This window comes from Natrix helvetica, assembly GCF_964273705.1.
Source record: "Natrix helvetica genome assembly, chromosome: 2".
Lineage (NCBI taxonomy): Eukaryota > Metazoa > Chordata > Lepidosauria > Squamata > Natricidae > Natrix > Natrix helvetica.
In genome coordinates, this window is record NC_138552.1 from 155,959,048 (window position 1) to 155,986,331 (window position 27,284).

General features: G+C 38.2%; 1 protein-coding gene across 5 annotated transcripts in view; it reads right to left on the reverse strand.

Annotated features, from left to right (window-relative positions):
• Positions 1–27,284, reverse strand: part of SNTG2 (syntrophin gamma 2) — a 167,574-nt gene that overhangs the window by 68,888 nt on the left and 71,402 nt on the right. For all 5 annotated transcript variants that reach the window (XM_081944824.1, XM_081944823.1, XM_081944822.1 and 2 more), the window contains exons 9-10: positions 12,109–12,238; positions 4,508–4,546 (exon numbers count right to left, since the gene is read on the reverse strand). In XM_081944824.1, coding sequence (XP_081800950.1) covers positions 4,508–4,546; positions 12,109–12,238 — 169 coding nt within the window. The remainder of the gene's footprint in view (positions 1–4,507; positions 4,547–12,108; positions 12,239–27,284) is intronic.

A 27,284-nucleotide genomic window follows, 5' to 3' on the forward strand; every position in this document is an offset into this window, starting at 1 on the left:
AGGTCTGTTACCAACAAGGCCCCCCTCATTAATGAGTTGATCTCAGAGGGGGAGCTAGACCTTGCGGGGATAACAGAGACCTGGTTGGGCCACGAGGGTGGTTTACCCCTCGTGGAAATGTGCCCACCAGGTTTCCGGGCATTCCATCAGCCCCGGGCCCTGGGTAAGGGTGGTGGGGTGGCGGTGGTTATCCGGGAATGTTTAGAGCCGAGGGAGTTCACTGTCCCTCAGATACCCGGGTGTGAGTCCCTTGGTGTGAACTGGGGCCCAGGGAGGCAGTGGGGCTTGCTGATTGTATACTTGGCTCCTCGCTATGCATCAGCAGCCCTGCCCGAGCTCCTCGAGCTAATCTCATCGACGGCAATTGAGACTCCCAGACTTCTGGTCATGGGGGACTTCAATTTGCCGTCGACGGGAGCAGCCTCTGAGGTGGCTCGGGAGTTCATGGCTTCCATGACGGCCATGGACCTGACCCAATTAGTGCAGGGCCCCACTCACGAAGGGGGCCACACACTGGACCTCATTTTTGTATCTGAGCAGTGGACGAGTGATCTGGGAATAGGGGATTTAGTCATCACGCCCCTGTCATGGTCAGACCACTCATCCCTCCGGCTGGACTTCCCTGGCGCTATCCCCCACCGCGAGGAGGCGGAACCAGACTCTATAAACTGGTACCGCCCCAGGCACCTGATGGAATCGGATAGATTCCAGACGGAGCTTGGGCCAATACCTGTAGCCTTGTCCCGCTCCCGCTCCGAGGACCTAGTGACTGCCTGGAATAGGGCGACGACTGGGGCCTTGGACCTGGTTGCGCCTTTGCGACCTCTCCTGCGGCATCGATCCACCCGGGCTCCTTGGTTCACTGAGGAGCTTAGGGTGATGAAGCGCCACAGGAGACGTCTAGAGAGCAGGTGGAGGTCCTCACGCTCCGAATCTGACCGAACACAGGTAAGAGCCTATTTGCGGACTTACCTTGTGGCAATAAGAGCGGCCAAACGTAGATATTGTGCTGCCCTTATTGCGTCCGCGGATAACCGCCCTGCCGCCCTGTTTCGGGTGACCCGCTCCCTTTTGTCACAGGGGGCGCGGGAGACACCCTTACAGGGTAGAGCAGAGGAGTTTGGGGAATATCTTCAGGACAAAATCGATCAGATCCGGAGCGGGTGGACCTCCGTCAGTGGACCAGACGAGCCGCCAACAGCGAGTCTTGAGAGACCATTCTGGGAGGAGTTTGACTCTGTTGCCCCCGAGGATTTGGACAGGTTGCGTGGACGGCTGCGACCCTCCACATGTTTAATGGACCCGTGCCCCTCCTGGCTGGTGCTGGCAGCCTGGGAGGTGACACGAGGCTGGCTCCTGGGCCTGGTGAACGCCTCACTGGGTGAGGGATACTTACCAACCACCTTGAAAGAGGCGGTGGTGAGACCCTTGCTCAAGAGGCCTTCGCTCGACCCAATGGAGCTAGCTAATTATCGTCCAGTCTCCAACCTCCCCTTCTTGGCGAAGGTTGTTGAGAATGTGGTGGCGCAGCAATTTCCACGACACCTGGACGAATCCGACTATCTAGACCCACGCCAGTCCGGCTTCCGACCCGGGCACAGCACTGAGACAGCCTTGGTCGCGTTGGTTGATGATCTCTGGAGGGCCAGAGATAGGGGTTGTTCCTCTATCCTGGTCCTATTAGACCTCTTGGCGGCTTTTGATACCATCGACCATGGTATCCTATTGCGCCGGTTGGAGGGGATGGGAGTTGGAGGCACCGTTTTGCGGTGGTTCGGCTCCTACCTCTCCGACCGGAAGCAATGTGTGTTGACAGGGGGGCAGAGGTCGTCCCTGAGGCCACTCACTTGTGGGGTGCCGCAGGGGTCGGTCCTCTTGCCCCTCCTGTTCAACGCATATGTGAAGCCGCTGGGTGAGATCATCCGTGGTTTTGGGGTTGAGTACCACCTGTACGCTGATGATACTCAGCTGTACATTTCAACCCCAACCCAACCCAACGAGGCTGTCGAAGTGATGTCCCGGTGTTTGGAAGCCGTCGGGGTCTGGATGGGGGACAACAGACTCAAACTCAACCCCTCCAAGACAGAGTGGCTGTGGGTACCGGCACCTCGGTTCAGCCAGCTGACTCCATCGCTGGCCATAGGGGGCGAACAACTGTCCCCTGTGGAGCGGGCGCGCAATTTGGGCGTCCTCCTTGATGCCCGGCTGTCAATGGAGGATCATGTGGCAGCCGTGGCAAGGGGGGCGTTCCACCAGGTTCGCCTGGTGCGCCAATTGCGCCCCCTACTGGACCGGAGTGCCCTGCGCACGGTCACTCATGCGCTGGTGACGTCTCGCCTGGACTACTGCAATGCTCTCTACATGGGGCTTCCCTTGGGACGCATCCGGAGACTGCAGCTAGTTCAGAACGCAGCCGCGCGGGTTATTATGGGGAGTACACGTTACTCCCACGTAACACCTCTCCTGCGCGAGCTGCACTGGCTACCTGTGGCCTTCCGGGTGCGTTTCAAGGTATTAATCACCATCTTTAAAGCGCTCCATGGCACAGGACCTAGTTATCTGCAGGATCGCATCCTACCACACTCGTCCCTGCGACCTATCCGCTCACACAGGGAGGGGCTCCTCCTGGTGCCGTCCGCTAGGCAATGCCAACGGGCGACACCTAGAAGTAGGTCCTTCTCTGTGATGGGCCCAACCCTCTGGAACGACCTCCCCCCTGATATTCGAACTACCACTGACCTCCGTTCCTTCCGTCAAAAGTTAAAGACTCACCTATTTCAATCAGCTGGCTTGGCACTTTCTTAGTTTTACCTCCCGGGGATTTATTTTAATTGGGTTTGGGGTTTTAATTGGGATGTTTTTAGGTATTTATTTCTTGTACAGTCTATCTCCCCCTCTAATGTATTTTAAATGTATTTTATTGTTATGTCTGTATTTTATGCACTGACTGTACACCGCCCCGAGTCCCTTTTTGGGAGAGGGGGCGGTTTAAAAATCTAAGAAATAAATAAATAAATAAATAAAATATGATAGAAACACACGAAAACTGTTTGTAACCAATCGTCACACTTTTGACAGGACGTAATGAAGGATGATTCTTTTTTTGTGTGTTTGTTTATTTAAAACAATAAAAAATTTTTTTTTTAAAAAAAAGGTTAAATCATGCCTTTGGTATTTCCATGTGCAAATTTCCAAAGCAGGAACGTATACACATCCTTGTTTGTGCTATGAAAATGCAGACATCCTTAAGCTATGAGAATGAAAGAAATATGCACACTTTCTTTCAGATGCTAATTACAAGTATACAGACTACAAGTCTTTCTTCTTGCATTCGACCACAGTAGTCAAAATTCTCTCAGGGATGTAACTCTCAGGCTTGATACTGGGAAAAGAGCTAGAATGATCAGGATCTCTAGCTTGTGATGGTGCTGGTAGTAGCTGTGAGTCCTTTACCCCATTCCTCAGAGAGAGAATCTTATGACTTCAGCAACCAAAAGAATTTTTTCCTAAGCAACTGGGCAGAAATATCCTGATATGCTACCTTTTGTCCTCTATTACCTTACAAGTAATTACTATGTAAACCAGAGGTGTCAAACTTGGGTTGTTACAGCTTCATCACGTGACGTATTGTAATTCCTCTGCTTTGCTAAACCGGGTGTGGGCGTGGCCAGCTCATGACGCATCCGGCCCACAGGTGGCGAGTTTGACAGCCCTATTATAAATCTTATCACAACGATGTTGGGTGTATTAAAAGGAAGAGCACAGAGCCTTGTAATCAAAGACTAGTGATAAGTAGAAGAGAAGATAAATAAGCTGGGCTTTTTTCCCTTTCTGTTTTTCATTGCTTGCTGACTTTTTAATGTCTAGTGCAGTGATTCTCAGCCTGTGGTCTGCAAACTCTGGAGTGTGTGTGCTGTGATGTTGTCACAGGGGGTTCACGAAGGCTTGAAGAAATGTTATGATTTAAATTTTGAGTTAAATCTTGGGAGTACGGGGCCACAGAAGTTATTTAAAAGGAGTCCAGAGTGAAGAAAAGGTTGAGAACCACTGAGCTAGGACAGGTAGAATGTCTGTGATCTGCTTTTACAGGCAAAGGGAAATAAGATATGTTTGACAAATGAAGGTGAATGATTGGTAAACAATTAAGAATAAAGTAAATAATAAAAAGAAGATCTTTCAAAAGCACTATATTTCCAAAGCAGGTCTACAAACCAAATATCTAATCCTTCCCTTGTTTTCTTGTCATCATAACTTAATTATTCTGAGGACATTCAAATTCCATTTCTGTGTAGTGAAATTTTGCTTTGTAAGCTGGCTTATTTCAGGCATTAAACATACTTTTCCTACCTGCTTAATCTACAAAACGCAATATGCTGTTAGGATAATTACGGGCTTCTCTCCCTCTCTCTTTCTCTCTCCCTCTCCCTTCCCTCTCTCTCTTTTTAAACCTACTGAAAAAGAAATGTGAAATCACATATATTTAGGAGTAACACAATGAACATCCTACCTGGTCCGAGGCAGAACAGCATTTGTTTGCCATCTTCATCTGTAAAAAAAAGAATAGAAAAAGGTAATAATACAAAATAACTGCAATTATATTGTCATTTATGAGTTTTATTCATAACTGCATGGCTCTCATGGTAACCATGTGGTCCCAAGAAAATATGAGATTGAAAGCACCAACAGAATGCCGCATATTCACCATAACCTGTTGTTACTTCCTAAATTGAAACATGCCACAGTCAGGATAAGTAGTAGATTTAGAGTCTACTTTTCCCACAGAAGTTCAGGGAGGCATATTTAACATAACTTCCTGCATTCCCCCTGCCCCACAGAAGTAATACTGTGAGATGGGCTGGGCTGAGATTAACTGGCCCCCAAACTCCACTAAGCTTCCACAACTGAGGGTGAATTTGAGTTTCTGAGATCCTAGTCCATTACTTAAATAATGCAATGCAGCATTATTTAAGTAGCGGACTAGTGCAATGACTCTCTGGCTCTGAATAAAATCAGGATGCTGCATCTGGATGGCAGAAAACATTTCCTAAGCAATTTCAAAGCTTTATCACTTATGCACCATTTTAACTGAAACAACTGAGAGCAATCAAATAACTTGGAAGTAGATTGACCCTTCAATGTTTCATTGTTGTTGTGTATACTCTCCTCCATTGGACTGAGAGGAGCTCCTGCCAATCATACTTGAAATGGAGCTTCTTTGAATCAAAATAGGATGCAATTTTCAAAAGAAAAAAATAACAGTACACAGAATAAGCAAGCAAGCAAGCAGTATCAATCCCATCAGTAACCACAATGATTTTGTAATGATTGGCAGACTGCGATAAATAAGCAGATAAGTATCTCTACTTAGTAAAGATTTTAAAGTAGATTGACCTGTGCAAGGCTCCATAGAAATCATTTCATTCAATATCTCTAAAAACCTGCCATGCTCATATCAATGTGGCTGTTTAAAAAGTTTCAACAAAGCCCATGAGTTTCATACATGGTTCTATGCTCTGTGGACACCATGTTTATCATTTACTATATCCCTTCATACAAGTGAAGTAGAAAAATACTTCATAATTTAGTACAGGCAGTAACCCTATTTCTAAGCATTTATTTGTATTGATATTTCTATAAGATCAGCTATATGATCTATGATTTATTATGGCTCTTAATGGCATGCAAACAAAATTATCCTTAATAACTTGACCATCCTTAAAAGGATAAATTAATCTATCTACCGTATATCTGGATTGTTTCAACTGTGTTTATGCTTAAATGTGTTTATTCATTAAATGTTTAAATAAACCTAATATTTTTAGATGCAAAAAACTGAATTTTAATTAATGCAATCTTTCTGATGAGCCAAGAACCCTACTGTAAGATCTGGAAAAAAGTATGGAATCCAAAGAGAAACTCTTGTTTTGATTTACACAATAGTCCAGGAAATGCAACTTAGATCAACTAATCTAAAATGCATATAGAATTTCAATGAAATTCTCCAACAGAGGACATTTCACTGCCTTTGTTTCTCCAGCTTGTTTCTCCAGCTTGTATATTGTACCATCTAATAAATTAGGCACTGAAAGAAAAGCAGGATATCATTCTAATAATAACAGAAAGGATTGTTATGTACTACCATTGATAAATGTATCTTATATATTAATGATTTTTTTTGGCTAACAAATTTCAGAATTGTTTAATTATTTGTTTGTGAAATCAATTCACCAGAGGGTTCTCTAAGTACCAAGCAAGCTGGAGCAGTACAATGAAATAATCACAATATCTAGATAAAATGGACTACAACATAGAATTCTACAATAAAAATCTTTTAACAAGTGTTTCAGAGCAATCCTTGCTGAAGATATCATCATAGAAAAGTAAAACCTACACTGCATATGAAATTACTGACTTTACAATTCTCTGGGTTGTTAACCATAAAGTATTAAGAGAAACAATGTAAGATATTCTCACAGGCTATATATAAAAATACAAAAAAGAGCAAACAGAACTTGATTCTGAGTAGTACCGGTAGTCGTAGTAATAGTAGTAGTAGTGGTAGTAGTACCGGTAGTAGTAGTAGTAGTAGTAGTAGTAGTAGCAGCAGCAGCAGCAACAATAGGTTTAGGAGCTGCCCAGAATGACAATATAGTTTTTTTTAAAAATCAAGATAAATAAGGAACAAGTAAAAAATAGAGAACAAAATAGCAAAAGAAGTATAATGGTATAATCTTACATGGATATATCTGGAAATACATCCCATATATCAAACAAGCCACCATCGTAAAAGATGTTGCCGTTGTCTTACAATTGTACATTATGACAATGATTAACATGTTAATTTAAAAACTTAAATTAAGAACTGCTTTTTTCACAGCAAATAAAAAAGTGGAACATATATTCTTTTGTCATTGTCAAATGCACATTAACATCCTAACTGATTTATGCTCTATAAACTTCACTGAAAGCTGAACTGGAGGTAAGAGTGAAGAAGGGTGTCCTACTACATCTCTAATGAGGATAAATCTTCCTCTTAACAAGTCACATTTGGCTTGGGGGTGATTATTTATTTAAATATAATAATTATAACATTTTATTAAATATATTTATTATATAATATAAATATTATATTGACTGTCTGTGGGTACTGTTGATACATCAGACAATGCCTGTTTTGTTTTGTTTGGGAGTTGGATTTTCTATACTTATTGATTGATTGATTGAAATTTGTCAAACAAAAACAAGGACAAGAGAATAAAAATACAATGACAGGGACGATAGGCATATTAGTGCACTTATGCATGCCCCCTCTTCTGACCATTTAAGTATGAAGTAAGGTCCACGGAAATCAATTTGTGATTGAAACTGAAAATTTGTAGCTGAGACAACTGAATCAGGTAGGGCATTCCAGACTTTGACAACTCTATTACAGAAATCATATTTTTTTCCAGTCAAGTTTAGAACAATTTACATTGAGTATACTGTACTCAATGCAATTTACTAAATGTAAATTTTCATTTTCCTATACTGTAGATAAACTATGTGGTACACATAGAATTTTCTCCACCCTGACATCAACATGTAGAAGAGGAACTGACGAAGAATATTAAAAGTGGAACAAGACACACCTCAGGACAAAGCTCTGTCTTTGAATCAATTGAGGTGCTGTTAGTTGTCAATAGTCTGTGTTAGTGTGTGTGTATTTATTATCATCAGCCTGAACACTTCACTGCAGTATGAAACACTCTTTATAGAAGATTAGGAACTCCAGGATGCTGGTCCAATGTGGGTTGATACATAGAGGTTTTTCAACTTCCAAGTTGAATCTTGGATCCGAGAGAACGATTAACCCAGAATCACCCAGCCAACTTCTGTGTCTAGGACAAAGGTGGGGAACGATGGCTCTTTTATGACTTGTAGCTTCAGCTCCCATAATTCCTGAGCCAGACATGCTATACTAAAGCTGGCTCAGGAATTCTGGGAGTTGAAGTCCACAAGTCATAAAAGGGCCATCGTTTCCCACCCCTGGCCTAGGGGAATATTAAAGCTCATGGTCTCATGATTTCTAGTGGAGTACCATGACCACTTCAGCACCCTAGCTATCACTTAAGGAGAGACATTGAGATTATTTTACATTTCCAGTGCTGGTGTGATTGATGAGGATCTAAACAGTGAATAAAGAAAGACATTTTGGCAATTCATTAGTTGGTCTTACTCTTAAACACACCATTTTCTCTCAATTCTGTTACCTGGCATTATTATTTTAACTACCTAGAAATGTAGAATATTCAAATCATACCATCATTATTACCTTAAACTCTTTCAACACCTCCTCATTTGTGGTATAAGATAGAAATAATAATTGTAACTTAGCTTGGCCATGCAGAGCAGGGGGTTTCAGTGGGGGTTAATGACAAAAGAAGCATTAGGTAGTTGTGACATAAGCCTTATCTTTTTTGTACATGTGTTATAATATCACCTGCACACCCAAAAGGAGCAGATCTTGCTGCACTGTGCTACTTTCATTTTTTCAAATTAAAATAGCAAGTTTATTGAAAGAGTATTTAAATGATGAAGGAGATTTTAGGTTTTCTAGAATTCTTCTGGATTTTTTTAAAAAAATATTCTTTTCAATGCTTAAATTTAAAACAGCTGTCCTCTGCCTTAACCCCCCCCCCTCATTTCCCAAAAAAGAAATTTAGTGAAGTTACTGGTAAGCAGTACTGACAGTAGAGAAGCTTGGAGCAGTAGCTCCTTTATAAATAATGAACTACACCAGAATGCTGCATTCATTTTAATCTGCTGGGCAAGTTCTCTCTCAAAAAAAGTTTTTAGCTCAAACTGGGCAGGAATTCAGGTTGATGTGGCTCATTAAAAAGGATTCCCTACTGATTTTTACTATATATAGTATCTCTGCTGCATCACTGTTCTATCTTTCTTATTCATCTACTTCAACTTTTTTAACACGAAGAAAGTCAGAGCAATCTAGTCACAACAGAACAATATTTGAGAGGTTCCCTGTTCACAATGGCACAATCAGAATAAAAATTGCAGCAGATGCATTTGGGAGTGAAACCTTTCCGAAGACCTCAAGCCTTATGCATCAAATGCTTTTTTAGAAATATATTAATGGTGTTCTAATACGTCTCAGGGAATAAGGTTATATCGGTAGGTAAATAACGACCTGATTCATGAAAATCCTTTCTTAGAAAAACAATAATGGCACTAAAATATATATAGGGCTTTGGCAACAAACTGCATTGGAATCAATGGGATCTGCTCTTGTTTTAGCACAGGCAAGATCAAACTAGAATCACGTGATAATGAAAAATAAATGCAATTCCATTTGATTGTGCTCCACAAGAACCAGTCATACTCTCCAATGGAAAATTATGTTGGTACAAAGGAGAACTCCGATCAAAGCCTTCTTTAACCAAGTATCAGAGATGTCTTTAAGAAGCTCCTAAAGCAGATGAGATTTTGGTTCTGATAACGTAATTCTGTTTTCCGAGGTCACCTAGCTCAGAGTGTAGACAGGCCAACCCTTACGCCAGATTTGTGGAAATTTCCACCATCTGTGAAACAGAAAGGCATGGGCTTTCAATTAGAAAAAAAATGTTTCTTTCAAAACAGTCTGGCAAACGACAGTCTTTTGCTCATATCTCTTACTTTTCAATGGAAAAGGTTTTTCCTTGCCAGAAGTGCAAAGTCCCAAAGAATCCAAAATGACTGATATGCTGTTTTTGAACTTACAAGCTCTTGGAGAGAAAAGAAAGCTACGTGTGCCTGTGCTGAAAAGAGAACCCCTAGTTTTGTCCACATGGTTTATTGTTCTCACAAGATTCTTTGAGAGGAGCTGCTGCTTCTCTTCATCACTAAACATCTCTGTAGATCCTCAATTTTCTTAGGCTTTTGCTCCATCTATGCCATCTCATTCAACGATTTTCTCATTCAGCCTTACCTACGCATGCATAATTAGAACATAGGTATGCCCTTGTTCCTATTGCAGTCTATAGAATGAAACGAATTTCACTTGGAATAAGAAAGGAGAACATTTTGCCAGCAGTGCTGACAGTTTGGCAGGCAGCCAGGGATACACCATATGCTCCTTCCCACTCTGAAAATTCAGTATTACAAAATTGTCACACAGCATTCCCCCAGGAACCCTATTGTGCTAGCCATTCTACAAGATGCAACTATTCAGTCCCACAGCTAGACCAGCTGCTCCTTCTTTAGAGAAGGTGTGGGATTATTTATTAATCCCGTTTTAGTCAATGGCTAAAGAGCCTTGCTCCCAATGTATTCAACTAAGCAGCGTATAACACGCTCTAAACAAAACTCAAGCAATCTGCAGCCTCCAGGAGGGCTGGCTTTACTAATGTAAATACTTACATTCCAAGTACAAATGTTACAAACAGAAAATACGGGATGTAGCACGGTAGCTAATTATTTGAATAAAAAATGGCCTCTCCCAATCAGCAGGAAGGCAAAATACACTAGATAGATTAAGTCTTCTTTTTTTTGGGGGGGGGGAGAAAAACCCCTTTTTGAATTCTACTATCTTGAGTATGTAATTGGGATACAACCATATTCTGGTTATTTGTCTACTGGTTATAGGAATGTAGGAAAGGAATGTACAAATTAAAATGAATGAATTCAGTATAAATACATTTTAAATCAAAAAATAATCACTGTAATGCTGAAGGACTATACAATGAGTTTTATTCATGGAAATCTTATTCTACTTTGTTATCAACTCTTTTCAAGAAAAAGTGAAGAAAACATACTACCAGCTTATATAATTATTATATGAGTCAGGCAGAGGGTGTTAAGGGGTGGGTGGGGTGGGGGGTGAGAGGTGTGGTCAGGACCAATGAGGGGAAAAAGGGAAGCTGTGCAGGTTGATGAGAGTGCATGTGTGTGCAAGAGCCACAACGGAGGTAAGAAAGAATACAGTGCAGATGGGGACGGTATGCCAAAGTATAGGGTGGGTTGAGAAGGGTGTTCAGGGGTACAACATGGGTTGAATATGGGCTGTGGGGGTACAAGATAGGAAGAGTACACAGGTGTGCACAAATAGCTGGTGTGCCACAAGTGCAGAAGGTGAGCAGGTGGGGGAAGCCAGCAGGGAATGTTGCAAACTTCAGCCATGTGATTGCAGAGTCCTACAACCATTTGCAAGTGCAAATGGGTGGCAAAGTACCCAGAGGACTGGTCATAACCACCATTCATTCAGTACCATTGTAACTTCAAATGGTTTCTGAATGAATGGTTGTAGATCAAGGGCTACCTGTAGAGAGTAAGCACTGCAATGTTTCTTTCATATACACCCAACTATTTATTCCACTCCTAAACATATCCTATTCAATAAAGCAATCACAATTTAATTAAACTATTCATATTCAAATGATCAGAGTAGCACAGTGTGATTATTTGTCTTCTCTATATAATGTTTCTCTCAATCATAATAGACAAGAACAACTGAATAATGACAAAATAGATCCAATTTCTTGATCACATTCTGCTTCATTTTACTCAAGTTAGGAGAGAGTCATCAGAGTGAAGTAAAATGTGTGTGCTAAAATTAAGTTATGCATTGAAGTTAATCATCTCTAGCCTGACAGACAGACTGTGTGCTCTTGGTAAGGACTTGGGCACAGGAGACGTCAGGTAACATTTTCACAATGCTGATAAATTGATTGTCTGTATGTATTTATGAGCCACGAACCGTATGTTCTGATTTAAAACATGTTCCCAGTGGATTGGATTCTATGGTAGTTTTCTGATGAAAATTGCCTCTTAAGAAGCAAGGGAGGGACAGTCTCAGTATGAACCCAGTGTAAGATCCATATTCAAAGAAGTGACGATTCAGAAGACTGTTTCCTTCTAAATTAAAGCAGCTGGTTTATAAAAAAAAATAAGGTCTGATATAAAGTATATGTAGTGTGGCTCTGTATATGACATCATGCCTATGAATATAAATAAATAATGAAGTGTATGAAAGAGAGAAGAGTCTTCAGATGTTACTTTGAATAATATTTACATGTGAAATAAACACAACAGAACCTAGACTATACACATTATATACGTATCTAGAAAACAACGTACATTTTGTAGTGTCAAATCACTGATGTTAGTTGATAATGCTCGCAGCCAGTCAGCACTCTCCTGCGCTGAACAAAACTGAAGTATCCCAGTGCTAATTCCATCGAGTGCCAGTACTTCAAATGCATTAGATCTGCAGCAAGAAGAAATATATATATATATGTGTGTGTATGTATACCATCAAAGAAGCTATACCAGCAATTCTTAAGTCTTCACCTAATCCCTACAAGCTAGCAATTATGCACTATAATTCCAGGGAAATGGGAATGTAGAACAATTATAGAGCCACACAGTCACGTTATATAGGCTCTGCATGTGGTTTCTACCAGAGTGTTAAGGAAGTTATTTATTCTTGTTTTCAGATTTCAGAATGGTGTACAGTAGTTTTAAAGAAGTCCTACCAGGGTCAGGAGTATCACATAGGTGACTGGGTGGATCATACAAGCTCGTTCAGCAGGGATCTTTGCAAATGTATTTTGTGTTTAGCCGTTCCAGATCTCACTTCCCGGATTTGGCTTTTATTTTAACCTATTTATTTATTTCAGATAGATATTACTGATCTACTGCAGGATAATGTATCTAGAACCAAAGGACACAGTGGCAGGCTACATATCAACTTTTCAAACTTTGAGAGGGAAAATAAATTATATATATATATATATATATATATATATATATATATATATATATATATATATATATATATATATATATATATATATATATATATATATATATATATAATTATTATTATTATTATTATTATTATTATTATTATTATTATTATTATTATTATTATTATTATTATTATTATTCCATGTTTAATAATCATTCCCTGTGCACTTAACAACCTTTTCATTGGTATATTATGTAAAGCTTCGCAAACTGGAACACACGGGAGCACAAATACAATAGTTATGGAAGATGTGTCGGGAAGAACTACATGGCTACAGTGAAAGTCATCTCATAGCTGTTAGGAAAACTACAAAAGACAAGGTTGCTTTAATAAGTCACAGAGAGAGATGCTGTATTTGGGCTCCCTTCTGTTATGAAGAACCTCTTCAAATTGAAACCTTAAGCATTACAGCACCAAAAATATTATTTGGTGGCAACTTTGAAGAGGCTCTGAAGGGTACAGTTAAGGTTTTGAAGGAATCTGAAAGTTTTGCAATCTTAGTTTACTGCTTTTCTCTTATTTCCCATTTATATTACGGATGCAGTGTAGAAATAAAAAAAAAAAACCTCTTGTAAGATAAATGAAAAAGGAAAACAAAACAATTATTTGCAGAAAGTTTAGTGTCATATAAAAGCAAAACATTATGACTGAGTGGATTTCTATGCCATATAGCTAAGTGACAAGTAACTGCCATGCAATGAGATTTGTGCGTTGCTGCATGTAAAGCAGGGATCAATAAGAGAAATATGATACAAGGTGATTTTATGCTGAAATAAGAATCATATTGAAGGAGGTGGTCCTTCTGATAGTCTCATTCCATATCATTTAGATAACAATCAGCACATTGAGCTACATTTCAGAAACAAGCCAGAATCCAGGGCTTACTAAACGTTACTGGAGTGATGTGAGATTGGAAAAAAAAAAAAACCAAACCATAGCCTGCTTACTGAACATTGCATTTGGAATAGCTTGGAAATACTTTTCAAGCAGTGCATTAGAGTCAACAGAAGCCAGATCAGAAGCCAGATTTTTGGGCAATGCTCATTGCAAGCCAAGACTCTGCACAAATACATCTGGGCATTTAGGAGCAAAGTCAGGTCCAGAAATATTTCCAATTTTTTGGCTTTCAAGAAAACTGAAATCCTATCCAGAAGAGGTTACCTTTCTCTGTTTCAGTTTTGCTAACGGCATTCTTATGTTGGCTAAAATAAACTTCAGAAAAGTGGCCCACATCCAATCCACTTCTGGCTCCTCTCACTGGTTTACCGCAACTGATAAGAATATCGATAGATATTATCTATAAAATGACATCACCTGGAATACTCCCAACTCCCAACAGTATTTAAACCAATATTGTATATAAAAATATACAGTTTTGGTTTAAAAACATGGAAGGTAAGAGGCACTCAAAGAATTCCTATAACTTGAAAGCAAAAGGCTCAACAAGCAATCTCTGTCATCAACTGCTCCCCAGACTATCTCAAAACAGCATCCCTGAATCTTCAGCTTGGAAAGCCTGAAACAAAGCTACACTCAATTGCATCTAAAAGCTAAAAATATTGAAAAGCTAAGCAGAAGCAAAAGGAATGCTTTCCTTCCCACCAATTTTCAGTGCAGCTCATTCCTTAAGGTGACCAATCACTCCAAAACCCAGCCTTGAACACAGAGGTTTATCCCTGCAATAATTTTTTTAAATAAAAATAAGGAGGTCAATTGGATTTAATTCCTGATACAACTAATATAGTGGCTATATATATTGCTTGTATTAACAGCAGCACACACTCTTGCTACTTGCTAGTTTTATTCTGAATTTATATGGCATAGCTAAGGAGCCAAATCATCCATAGCTTTTCTAACTTTAACGAAATGCTGTTTTCTAGATTTGGATGCTTGATGTCTGATGTCCCAATTTTTGGTGATTTTATTTCATTGTTATCTTGATATAATTTTGCTGTCTTCTTTTTTCTTCTTCTTCCCTGGGATTGCCATGGGCCATATATCATGCTCCCTTCTCATTTCTCCCCATAAAATGTCCCAGAAGTAGATTTGTGATTCAATATATATATCTATCCACCTTTTCTCTCTTTCTGCCTTTAAAAGTTATGATAAATTATATTGAGTTTTCAGGTCAAGTCTAACCATATTTCACCCTGCTCATAATATGTGAATCATGAGCTCTTTTCATCCCCATGCATCGTCACAGACAATATGGATGCCAAGTCTCAGCTCATTGCTTCCTGATGTTTCCTGCGGCTGCAATATATTTTTCACACTTATTTTATCAATTCCTTTGTCTGTTTTGGTATCTAAAGCATCCATTTATGCTCATACACTTCAGTAATCAGATAAGTATTTCTCTTCTGCCTGTGAAAGGCAATAATTCTTAGAACAAGACAACATAGTCAATCTGTAAGAAGTCGCTTTAATTAATGTTTCATGCCTTCTAAATGACTCATATTGCCCTCCCCCACTCCAATAAATTGCATCTGGATCTAGTACAATCCATTCCAAAATAATATAAACAGCAGGAATAAAACTAATATGAATTAAATAAATATGAAACTGATATGAATTAAATGAATGAAATATTTCCTTCCATAATAACCTTTAAATATATCTGGTAAAAATGTCAATTCAGCAGATTGCCAATACATTAAAAAAAAAGGCAACTTAGCTGTTACCTGCAATGGATAGAATATTTAAACCACAGAAAAATAAAGTGACCAAATAGTTTGATTAAATCTCACTGAACTGTGAAGATTTACTGAACTGTGATCCTGCTTTTAAGGATTGGATACGTGAGTTACAAAGATAAATATGTTTCTAACAGGAGAAGGAACAATCAGTTGGTGAGCATACTAATTACTGTTATTAGGCTAAAACACCAAAGCTTAAAATCTTAAAATCAAAATATCAAATCTTACAAAACAAAAACAGAGACAATATTTACCAAGGGTGGTGATGATGTCAGCTTAAGATATATTTATTTAGAAATTCTTTGACTATTTTCCGCAATAAAAACAATGATTTCATTTTTTAATAATGGTTTTCTTAGCACGTAAGAATGAGGAGGAAAATCAGTAACTCCTCTAATGCCACTTATTTAATGTGTTGCTCATACACTGCATTTATTTTAGCTTTCTAGCCAGCTTGATAGGTCAATGTATTCAGCATGAAGATCCAACATCTGTCTCTTGGTCTTTCCTCAGCCATAAAATTACTAACCAAATCTAGATTCATTTCAAAATTACCAGATTGCCCAGCCATTTTACTGCAGATTAATTCTGAACCCCATTTCTCAAAGGACCCTGGTATTAAAGTGCTTCACTGAAAAGTAAGTCTCCTGCTTTTCATAACTAAAATATAAATGGTCAATTACCTGCCAAAAGCTTCTTTCCCCATGCTATTTGCTTGTATGAATGCTATTTACATTAATTAATATCATTATAAATAATGCCACATATATTTATGCACTATCCAAATACATTTATGCATCTTCTTCCCACTGTGTGCAAGACTCTATTGGTTAAACATTAGTTTCCCTTCTCTCTGGTTTATTCCCTCAGTCCAAAATCTACATTAAACGAATTTTCAGACTTCTTTCCCATTGTAGTACAATCCCCCCTCCCACTTCATTATGGATCTTTATGGAATAATAAATGGAATAATTTCCAAAGAAGCTTTTACAGGTATCAGGATTCGCAAAAATGCCATAAATAAATTGTAGACAAAACCATTTTGATGGGAAAATTCCATCGTTTTTCCAAAGAACAGAGGCTATACATGACACTTAGTATCCATTGCTTCAAATTTCACACTAGTGAAAATTTAAATGAATAATTAACTCATAGTTAATATCTTTTTAAAGCATTTGACAGCTTTAAAGTTTGATATGTTTTATTCTGCTTATCAACTCATGCATTTATTGTAATTCAAGCTTTGACTAATTTTAGAAATTTATTTTCTTTTTCATTGACACTGAGCAAACATGATACTTTCTCAATGCACGGGCCATACCTGGAAATAGCAAACTTGATTCCTGACACACTTTGATGAAATGAGGTAATTGTATAAAATAATAAATAAATAAACTAATAAAAGTAATAGTATACCACCCTTGCACTGGTGGTAGTAATCTTTTAGGCACTGCACTGCAGGCTCACATATTGACTAACTATGCTACAATAGGCACAATTCAGTGGGTATGATATGTGATATATTCAGTTATGAGGGTAAAGGTTTGTTCTCTGAGCTTGTAGATTGGTTTCCAAATGTTTTGTTACCAGGTGAGGTAACAACTTCAGCAGAGTTTAGGGGATTTCAGTGTCAGTGTTCTTCTGTTTATACGGACTTTGGGTGATCAATAGGTCTTGCAATGGGTCAGGTGTGAATGTGTCAAGTGGTTTTGTGATGGGCCAAGTGAACAGAAGGTTACATCAAGTGAGGGTCATTGGGAGGTGAAGTGCTGGTTGGGGGGGGGGCTTCCATGGGTTGGTTGAGGATCAGTGCTATCTCTGGTTGGCTGTGCAGTTCATTTGGATTCTGAAGGTTTCGTAGGCTGATGATTTTTGTGTTGCTCCTATCAAACTGGTGATGTTTGGTATCGGTGTGGGTAGAGAGTTAAAGATTTGGGATCATGGTGTTTGTGGATCCTGGTTTTTAATTGACATGATGTTTGTCCCATGAAGAATTGGTTGAAATTGTTACAATTATAATATTACATTATTATTGTGTTCTGCCAGGTTTTTGAAAATTATTTCAAAGAAAAAGATTATTTTCTTGGACTGAACTCAACTCTTGTTGGCTCAATGGCAGGCCATTAAGTTCTCTTGGCAAACAGATATAAGAGGTTCATCACTGTCTTCTTTCAGATTCATTTTTTTCAACTTTCCAGTCTAGACTTCTCTCCTGGGATTTCCCTTCCAAGTAATAATAAGCTTTGTCCTTTCTTACCTTTTTAATGGGCACACACAACAATGCAACATTTGTCCTATTAAATGTTCCTAATCAGAGGCATCCACCTGACCCACTTTCATCATTTGTCTCCCACTTCCCCGACTCTGCTTTTTCCAGTAGAAGACACTCCTTGTAGAAGAAATTGGACAACCATTTGTCTAAAATGGTATAGGAACTTCTGCTTGAGCACGGGGTTGGACTAGAAGACTTTGAAGATTCATTCCAACTCTTCCATTCCATCCCAGGTACTTTCTATCTCAAACTTTATTCTTGCTTACAGTTGATGTGGAGATGATTTGCAAGCCAGAAATGATTTCAGCTGTCAAGAGTGTCACTGTTAGGGATGTAACCCTAGTCTTGGCAAGGTATATAAACCATGATTGTAACAAATGTATCTGTTACTTTAAATGCTAGAGAGATGTAATTGGTTGCTGTTACCTCAAGCAGCCATAAGAGGGAGCCAGAATGACTGTTAGCTCTCTGTTTGTTAGACACTGATCAGATAGTGAGTTACTGAGTCTTGCTACTGTTAGCTACTTTGTGTGTTAAACTGAGAATATTGATAACTGACTGACTGAACCGTGTATGACTTGGACTGTAAACTGAACTCTGAATACCTCTATATTTCCACATAGTAAACTACTATATTTTATACTATTCAGTGTCCCTGTATGCTGGTTTGTGTGTGTTCTTCCATACCACTCTCATTACGTTCCGCTGTATACTCGCTCTCCTAACGGGGAGCTTACTTACTTAACACTGGTTATGGGCCCAGAGTGTACCAGACGTAGCTAAAAAGAGAGTTGGTGTTCATACACCATACCGTATACAGATAGCTGTTTAGTTTGTAAGTGTTACTATTATGGAGAAGATGGCACACGCCCCATCAGCAAGTCTATCACTAATAACCCGGTTGGATGGAACAAAGTATATTTCCTGGTCTATGAAGTGCAGCCTACTCCTGCGTAGTGAGGGATTATGGGATGCTGTACAGAATCCACCGGACGTGACTTCTTGGGATCCAGATGACGAGGATGATGCCAAGAAGATAGCAGAGTTTCAACAATGCAACGAATGAGCATTGTGTATAATTGGTCTAACACTGACTGACCAACAATTAGTTCATATTCGTGGGGAGAATTCTGCAGCAAGATGTTGGGAGAATTTAAAGAAGATATATGTACGTGACACTGTAGGTGCACATATACATCTTACCTACAAACTGTTTAGGGCACATCTTCTGAAGGGTGGAGATATGTTAGCTCATTTAAACTTTATGAAAGGAGTTTTCCAAGAGCTACATGAGAAGGAACTTATTTTCTCAGAGTTACATCAAGTTTACATCATTCTGTCCTCACTGGATGAGAGTTATGATGATTTTGTATCGTCCCTCGAGGTCCTAACTCAAAATTAACTAACATTGTCAGACATAACTGCATGACTGTTGGAAGAGTCCAGAAGAAGGTTGGAAAGAGAACAACTGAGAGAGAAACCACCACAACATGAAGAGTCACCTTCAACTTCCTATACTGTTAGAAAATGTTTTTCTTGTGGGGCTAAGGGGCATATAGCTAGATTCTGTAAAAATGCAAAACAACAGAATACTAGAAAGGCTAAGAAAAATGCTAATGTCAACTTAGGTATGTCTACTTTGACTATCTCTAGAAATGCACCAATAAGCCATGATTCATGGGTTGTTGATAGTGGAGCATCACGGTGCATTATTAGAAATAAGAATGGTTTTATAAAAATGTCCGCCAGCAAGCGACATGTATCTCTGGTAAATGGTTGGAGGGTGAAAGCATCTGGTGAAGGTATGGCAAGGTGTTCATTTGTAAATGAGCATTTATCCATGTTGTATATACCTAAACTGAAATTTAATTTGTTATCAGTAAGAGCTCTAGTTAACACTGGCTCACCTTTAGGGGAGATAACTGTATCATTGAAAAGGAAGGTAATAGGGTTACTGCCAAATTAACAAATGGTTTATATACTATATCTGATGCCCATACTGCTAACTCAGTGTATGATAATGTGAAACCACATGATGAATGCATACATCTGCTACATAGGCGTATGGGTCACATTAATTTCAAGATGCTGCAACAAACTGTTCAGTTGTCAGAAGGAGTAAAATTAAAACCTTGCAGTAAATATTTAAATTGTAATGTGTGTAGTCAGGAAAAGAGCAAGGTTACTCCAGCAAACAGATGTAATGGGTTTAAAACTAAGGAACCTCCGGAAGTTGTTTTTGCTGATCTAATTGGACCTATGAAACCCAGTTTGGGAGGTGCCTGTTATGTTTTGAGTATCATGGATCATTATTCAAGATACGGTTTCTGCTATTTACTGAAAGACAAGACAGAAACGTTCCAACATTTCTTTAATTGGTTAAGATTTGCTGAAAGAAAAATGAAATCTAAGGTGATTACTGTTGTAACTGACAATGGAACTGAGTTTACAAACTTCAAATTTCAAATAATGTTGAGATCAGATGGTATTGAGCATAAACGTTCTGCTCCTTATAGGCCACAACATAACTCATTTGCAGAATGAAGGGGGCAAACATTACAAGCCATGACTAGAACTATATTAGTTGATTCAGGATTGCCTGAAACACTTTGGAGTGAAGCTATGATGTGTAGTAACCATGTTTTGAATAATGTGGTTAATTCAACAACTGGTGAATTACCATTCACTCGTTGGCATGGTAGAAAACCTGATTTAAGTTATCTTCACACATTTGGAGCTCTGGCATGGGTGCATATTCATTCACAAGTAAAACTGAAGGGATAACATAGAGATAGGCAATTATTTTTCATAGGTTACGAAGCCAATCATAGATTGTTTAGATTTTGGGGAAAAGGCACTACGAAAGTACACTGTAGCGCTAGTGCTCGATTTATTGAATCATTTGGGTGGGATAAACTGGAATGTAACAATGACATAGTTATTGACACCCAGGTATTTCCTAGTGGTGAAATAGAAAGACCAGCTATAAAAATTAAAAAGGAAGTGCAAAGTCAGGAGGAAGTGCAAAGTCAGGAAGAGTTAGAAGAACGGGAGCAGACACAACAGGAGAGTCCACTGGTGAGCCCTGAGTTGCCTAGGCATTTTACCCGTGTAACACGACCACCTGATATCAAGCTAGTATAGCGTGTCAAGTAGATAAAGTTCCTGCTACGTATCATGAACTATCAACGTATCCTAAAGAGGAGCAAATAGTTTGGAAAGCAGCAATGAACAGGGAACTGAAATCTTTACAAGATCTGGAGGTATATGAGAATGTGAGGTTACCCTCAGGTAAAAATGCAATAGGATGTAAATGGATTTACAAGATTAAAACAAGTGTAGATAGGACTGTTACCCATAGAGCTAGATTAGTAGCAGAAGGTTTTAACCAATCAGCAAATGACTATGATGAGGTATTTGCACCTAATTTAAGAGCTGCAACATTACATGCATCATTAGTTTGGGCAGCTAAGCATGGATATGTAGTAAATCATTTAGATGTTGAGGCAGCATATCTCCATGCACCGTTGCAACACACTATATATTTAAAGAAACCTGAAGGGTTAAACACTGAGAGCAACACTGATTGTTGGAAGTTAAAAAAGAGCCTGTATGGTTTAAAACAGTCAGGCTACGAATGGAATCAATGCATAGTGAAGGAATGAGCAAGGATAGGTTTTAAAGCTGGAATGGCTGATCCTTGTTTATTTAAGCAAGAAAGCGAAGGTGTGATTTCATTGTTGTTATTATTTACAGATGATATAGCATTGATTACTAAAACAGAGCAAAAGACTATTGAGATTATTACACTATTAAAAAAGCGGTTTAAAATAAAACACCTTGGTGAAATAAAGAAATATCTTGGTTTAAAGATAGATAAGACTAGGGGAAGATATAAAATATCACAAACTGAGAAGATCAATCAGTTACTCAGGAATTTCAAAATGGAACTGTGTAAACCAGCTAAAACTCCGATGAGTCAAGAATTTAGCCATGATGATATCAAAAGCCCAGTTTTTGATAAGAATATTTATCAATCACTAATTGGTAGTTTATCTTATCTTAGCAATTGGTCTAGGTCAGATATTGCATATAGAGTTAATCAATTGGCCAGGTTTAATGCTGAACCTACTGAACAGCACTGGCAAGCTGCTAAACGTGTATTGAGATAGCTAAAACAGACAATACCCTATGCCTTATATTTAGAGCCTAAGGATGAACTGATATTAACTGCATACGCTGATGCAAGTTTTGCAACTGACATGTCTACACGTAAATCTACATCAGGAATCGCGATATTCTTAGGAAAGGTATTAATTGGATGGCAGTCTATTCGTCAAAAGCATTTAAGTTTATAAACAATGGAGGCTGAATTTTCATGTTTATCTTTGTTATGTACCGATTTAATTTGTTACAAGCAAATCCTGATAGATATGGGAATTATTGTACGGGAGCCTATTGTTGTATATGAAGACAACCAAGCAGAGATCCAGATGGCATCAAATATTGCTGTAAAGACAAGGACAAAGCATACTGACTTAAGATATATGAATGTACGGCAAAGTGTTAGTAGTAAAATGATTACATTAGAGTATTGTATATCTGAAGAAAACATTGCTGATCATTTTACCAAAGCTCAAGGTATGGTAAAACATAAACATTGTTGTGATGATTATGGATTGAGAATGTGAAGTTGTGTGTAAATACATTGACAACCCAAGAGGGGAGAATGTAGGGATGTAACCCTAGTCTTGGCTTGGCAATGTATATAAGCCATGATTGTAACAAATGTATCTGTTACTTTAAATGCTAGAGAGATGTAATTGGTTGCTGTTACCTCAAGCAGCTATAAGAGGGAGCCAGAATGACTGTTAGCTCTTTGTTTGTTAGACGCTGATTGGATACTGTATTGTGAGTTACTGAGTCTTGCTACTGTTAGCTACTTTGTGTGTTAAACTGAGAATATTGATAACTGACTGACTGAACCGTGTATGACTTGGACTGTAAACTGAACTCTGAATACCTCTATATTTCCACATAGTAAACTACTATATTTTATACTATTCAGTGTCCCTGCATGCTGGTTTGTGCATGTTCTTCCATACCACTCTCATTACGCTTCTCTGCACACTCGCTCTCCTAACGAGGAGCTTACTTACTTAACAGTCACCACTAATTATTCATAGGCTTCTAATAGATGTAGGATGATATTGCTAACTGGGGAGAAAGAGGTTATGACAGTCAACAAATTTAATTTAATTTAGGCTCAAAGCTCTTAGAATGACTGAGAAAGAAGAATTAGAAGGAATCCAGGACTGCTCAATCCTCAAGACTTCAGCTGTGGGGATGTTTATTTATTGAGTATAAGAGTTAAAATAGTATTTTACAGCCCAGTTTTTCACAGTAAGAGAGATGAGGGCAATCATTACTCCAGCACATTAGGTCGAAGCAAATACAAATAAAGAGTATAAGATAAATGCCAGATGGATTATGGAACTAGTCATGTATCTATTTACATTAAATCCATTTATATGGTGTATATTTTAGGCTGATACCTTTAAGATTTGTGAAGTTACAAGTTTTTTTTAGTGTTTGAACAATTTGAAGGACCTAATCTAGGATAAGTGAATGAAAACCCTTCTAAAATTGGATGATTCTGTAGATTCTACATTTTCAAGGATCAATCAATTTTTTCATCTATCTTTGACAGGTTCTATGATCTTATTTACATGTTACATCTGAAAATGTAACAGCAATAGATGAATAAATAAGATACAAGATGCACTTCTTCCTACTCTTCCCAGTACTCTGGGTTCCAGCTCTCATTACTCTGAGGATAAAATAATTTATATACAGGCATAAAATTAGTATTTCATGTAAGGATTTGTCATAGTAGAGTTTATTTTAATAGATTTTTACAAGACTTCTTATATAGCTTAAATATTTACTTCCTGCGACCCTGGATACTTTCCTTAAAAAAACTCATTTCCCCATAAATACTACCGGTACACCTATTTGGTTGAGTATATTTGGCTTAGAATATTTTACAAACTGAGTGATGTTTCGAACTTGACACCAAGTTGTAAAATGTATCTTCTTGTATCTTCTGTACGAGATACTAAACCTTTTTCACTAATGCAGTTTAATTAATGAAAAATATAATGAATAAGAAGGGTAGCAAAGATTTAGACCATTTTAAATCAAATTATAATAATTAAGAAGTCATTAGGTCAACTGCATGTGAATATTATTTGTTAATGAAAACTGGTTTTGGTAGTTTTTTGCCCTGTCAGTGAAATGAAATCTGGTAGGAATTTTAAAACAGACATGCACTAGCTCATTTAAATTTCAAATTTAATTAAATATTTATATTACTCAAACAATTTAAATATAGTGTAATATAAAGAGAGAGAATTTATAGAGAATCTATAAATGCAAATGACAGAGTTTTGGGAACATATTGATTAGAAGGTGTGATGAAATTAATTAATATAATTTAATATTATATAGCTGTAGCAAACCAAGTGATCATCTACCTTATACCATTATGCTATGAATAAAATCAAAGGAAGTAGAGCCGTAAATATTTATATTGAAGCTACCTCCTGTTTCAGAGACTTGGAAGCTGCCTTTAGAATGGGAACTAAAACTAATTTATTTTTGCAGAGTTGGCTGTAAGTAAATAAACAAATGTTATTATGGTCACAATGGAAGAAACTAACTATAGCTCAGGCTACAGAACTGTGGCCTTCCTGCTTGTTTGCTTGCAGATGTTTCATTACTCGCTGATGTTACCTCGTTGGGCAATGAAACATCTGGAAACAAACAACCAAGCTCAGGGAGCAGAAAGAACTCTATGTTATGGTCATTTTAACAAGATGTATATGTACATACAGGTAGCCTTCATTTAGTAACCATAATTGGGACAGGCACTGCTTAACTCTGTCATTAAGCAAAGCAGACACTAAGTAAAGCCCTAACTGTGCTTAGGATCTTACTTCAGGTTTCCTTTGCTTTATAGACCTGGGAAAGTTGTAAATGCAAAGATTGGCCATTTTAAAAAAAAGATTAATTTTATTAAGGTTTATTATAACAACAACATTTTAAAACAGGAATGAATGGAAAAAAGGATAAGGAAGAAAGGAAACTGGTCATATTTTTATCACTGTCACAACTGAAAGATCATTGAACAAGTCAGTCAATAAATGAGAACTACACATACTTCTCATGAAGCAAATATAATCAGAATGGGATAAAGTTTGGGGACACAGCAACCCATTTTACAGAAATGACATCAGCCGAGTGTCAGATAATAGGAGCATAGGATTTATGAATAAAAACAATATTTAAAATGTTATAAACCCTAACCATTTTGTTTCTGCTCTGCTTGGATCAATGTCATTCTATGCAAATGCTAAGCTACTTAGGAGAGCCATATTCTGCATTATATGCTGCTTTTATTGATTTCAAGTCTGCATTGTTTCTAGAAAAAAGCCATTGGGCAAATTTTTAAAAAATACTACAATAAACAAATGGCTACTTCTGCTAATGTACAAACTCTAGAATAGAAGTGGTGTGCAAGGCGACTGCCCTAAAGAAATTCCAATTAAAAAGGGCTAAGATGAGGATGCATCTTGGCTTCCCTGATGTTCTTTTTGCAAATCAACTCTGTTGTTATCAAAATAAGTAATTCAGAGCATCATCCACAAAGTTAATCAATATGCACATTGCAGCCTTACTGCCTATAGATAATGATGCAATACTCCTATTGCAAATGCCAATTGAATTAATTTGAACATTGAGAGCATTAGATATTTACTGTTTTGAGGAAGCACTTGAGAACAATTATACTCAAAATACATCCTAATTTTTGCAAAGCTATCTAGAATATATGCCTACATGTTAAATGGTCAAACAATAAAGCAAGTTAAAATCTTTAAATTCTTGGGTATAGTTTTTGAAAGGTCTGGGATGACCATTTATCTTTTTTTATTTTGGACAATAGAGCGTGTTTTGTCCTCCTTTTCATTGTAAAAAAGTTGGTCACCTTAGTTATGTTTTTGTATCCAGGGTTGTTCCATTTCTTTGTTTTGAAATCTGTATACCACGCAGAGTTGTTGAGAGTTTGGATGGCTTTATAAATGTGAATTACAAATATATACAGTACATATTTTGTGTTATACTTTTATATACTCTTGTGATGTTTCTCTCACCACTTTTTTATATCCCGAAAATTACCAACTATTGTAGCCTTCCTTCACCACTCTCATTTTGATTGTCCTTTTATACAATTTTCCATTTTACAGTACTGTATTCTTTTTTTAGTTACTATTTCTAGTCTGACAACAGTATGACTCATATTAGCTTCAGGGTTCCATTTCAAATTAACTCTAAAGTCCCATCACTTCTGATTTATTCGATTTCGAACCATTAAAGACACATTTATTTCAGAATGTTACTTTGAAAGAATGTGTGACCCAAAGCGTAGACAAAAATATCCAGGGCAAATTGGGCTGTGTATGTGTACATAATTGAAAGACCCAGATGTCTCTCTCTCTCTCTTCCCAAGCTGTAATGCTGGGAAAGGTGGAAAGAAAGAGAAGAGGACCACCAGCAGCATGGATGGACATAGTTACAGTGCTGATGGGTGCACTATTACAAGAGTGGAAAGAGCAGGTTGGGGAGAGATCAAACAAAATCTTCCTATATGGTTATAAAAAGCTGACACCAATTTGATGCACATTAATAAATGTGCATGAATGCATGAAAGAGAGAAAGAAAAAAAGATGGACTACTGTGAGGGCCCAGTTGAAATAAAGGTGGTATTCAGCAGGTTCTGACCAGTTCTGGAGAACTGGTAGTGGAAATTTTGTGTAGTTCGGAGAACCAGTAAATACCACCTCTGACTGCCCCCACCCCCATCTATTCTCTGCTCCTGAGTCCCAGCTGATCGGGAGGAAATGGGGATTTTGCAGTAACTTTTCCCTGGAGTGGGGTGGGAATGGAGATTTTACAGTATCCTTCCCCTGCCACACCCACTAAGCCACACCCACCATGCCATGGCCACAGAACCATTAGTAAAAAAATTTGAATCCCACCACTGAGTTGCACATATTATTTTCCTTCAGAAGACAACCTGAAGGCTAGGAATCTGGGGCCTCAGGTGCTAAACCAAGCCCTACTGGAAAACCAGAGGAAGATTCCATTATTCCTGACTCTGATTTCGAAGACTTGAACCAAGAAATAAAGGCAAGACCAAAGGGCAGAACTAGTAGAGGGTCAGAGTATGACAAAGTGTGGAAGACTTTTGATGAGAACTGAAGTTTGATCTTCTAGTCCTTCCTATTTAAAATCTACATGCTAAAATGCACAATCTGGAGGTTCTCTTGGACTTACAGTTCTTGCTGGAAGAGCAGGTGGCAGTCGTGACTTTCAGGTTATATGCCTGAAAGTAGCAGTCATTCCTGAATTGAGAGACCTTGTTCAATGTCATTCATGCCCTTGTGATCTGTCTAGATTTCTACAATTAATGGGA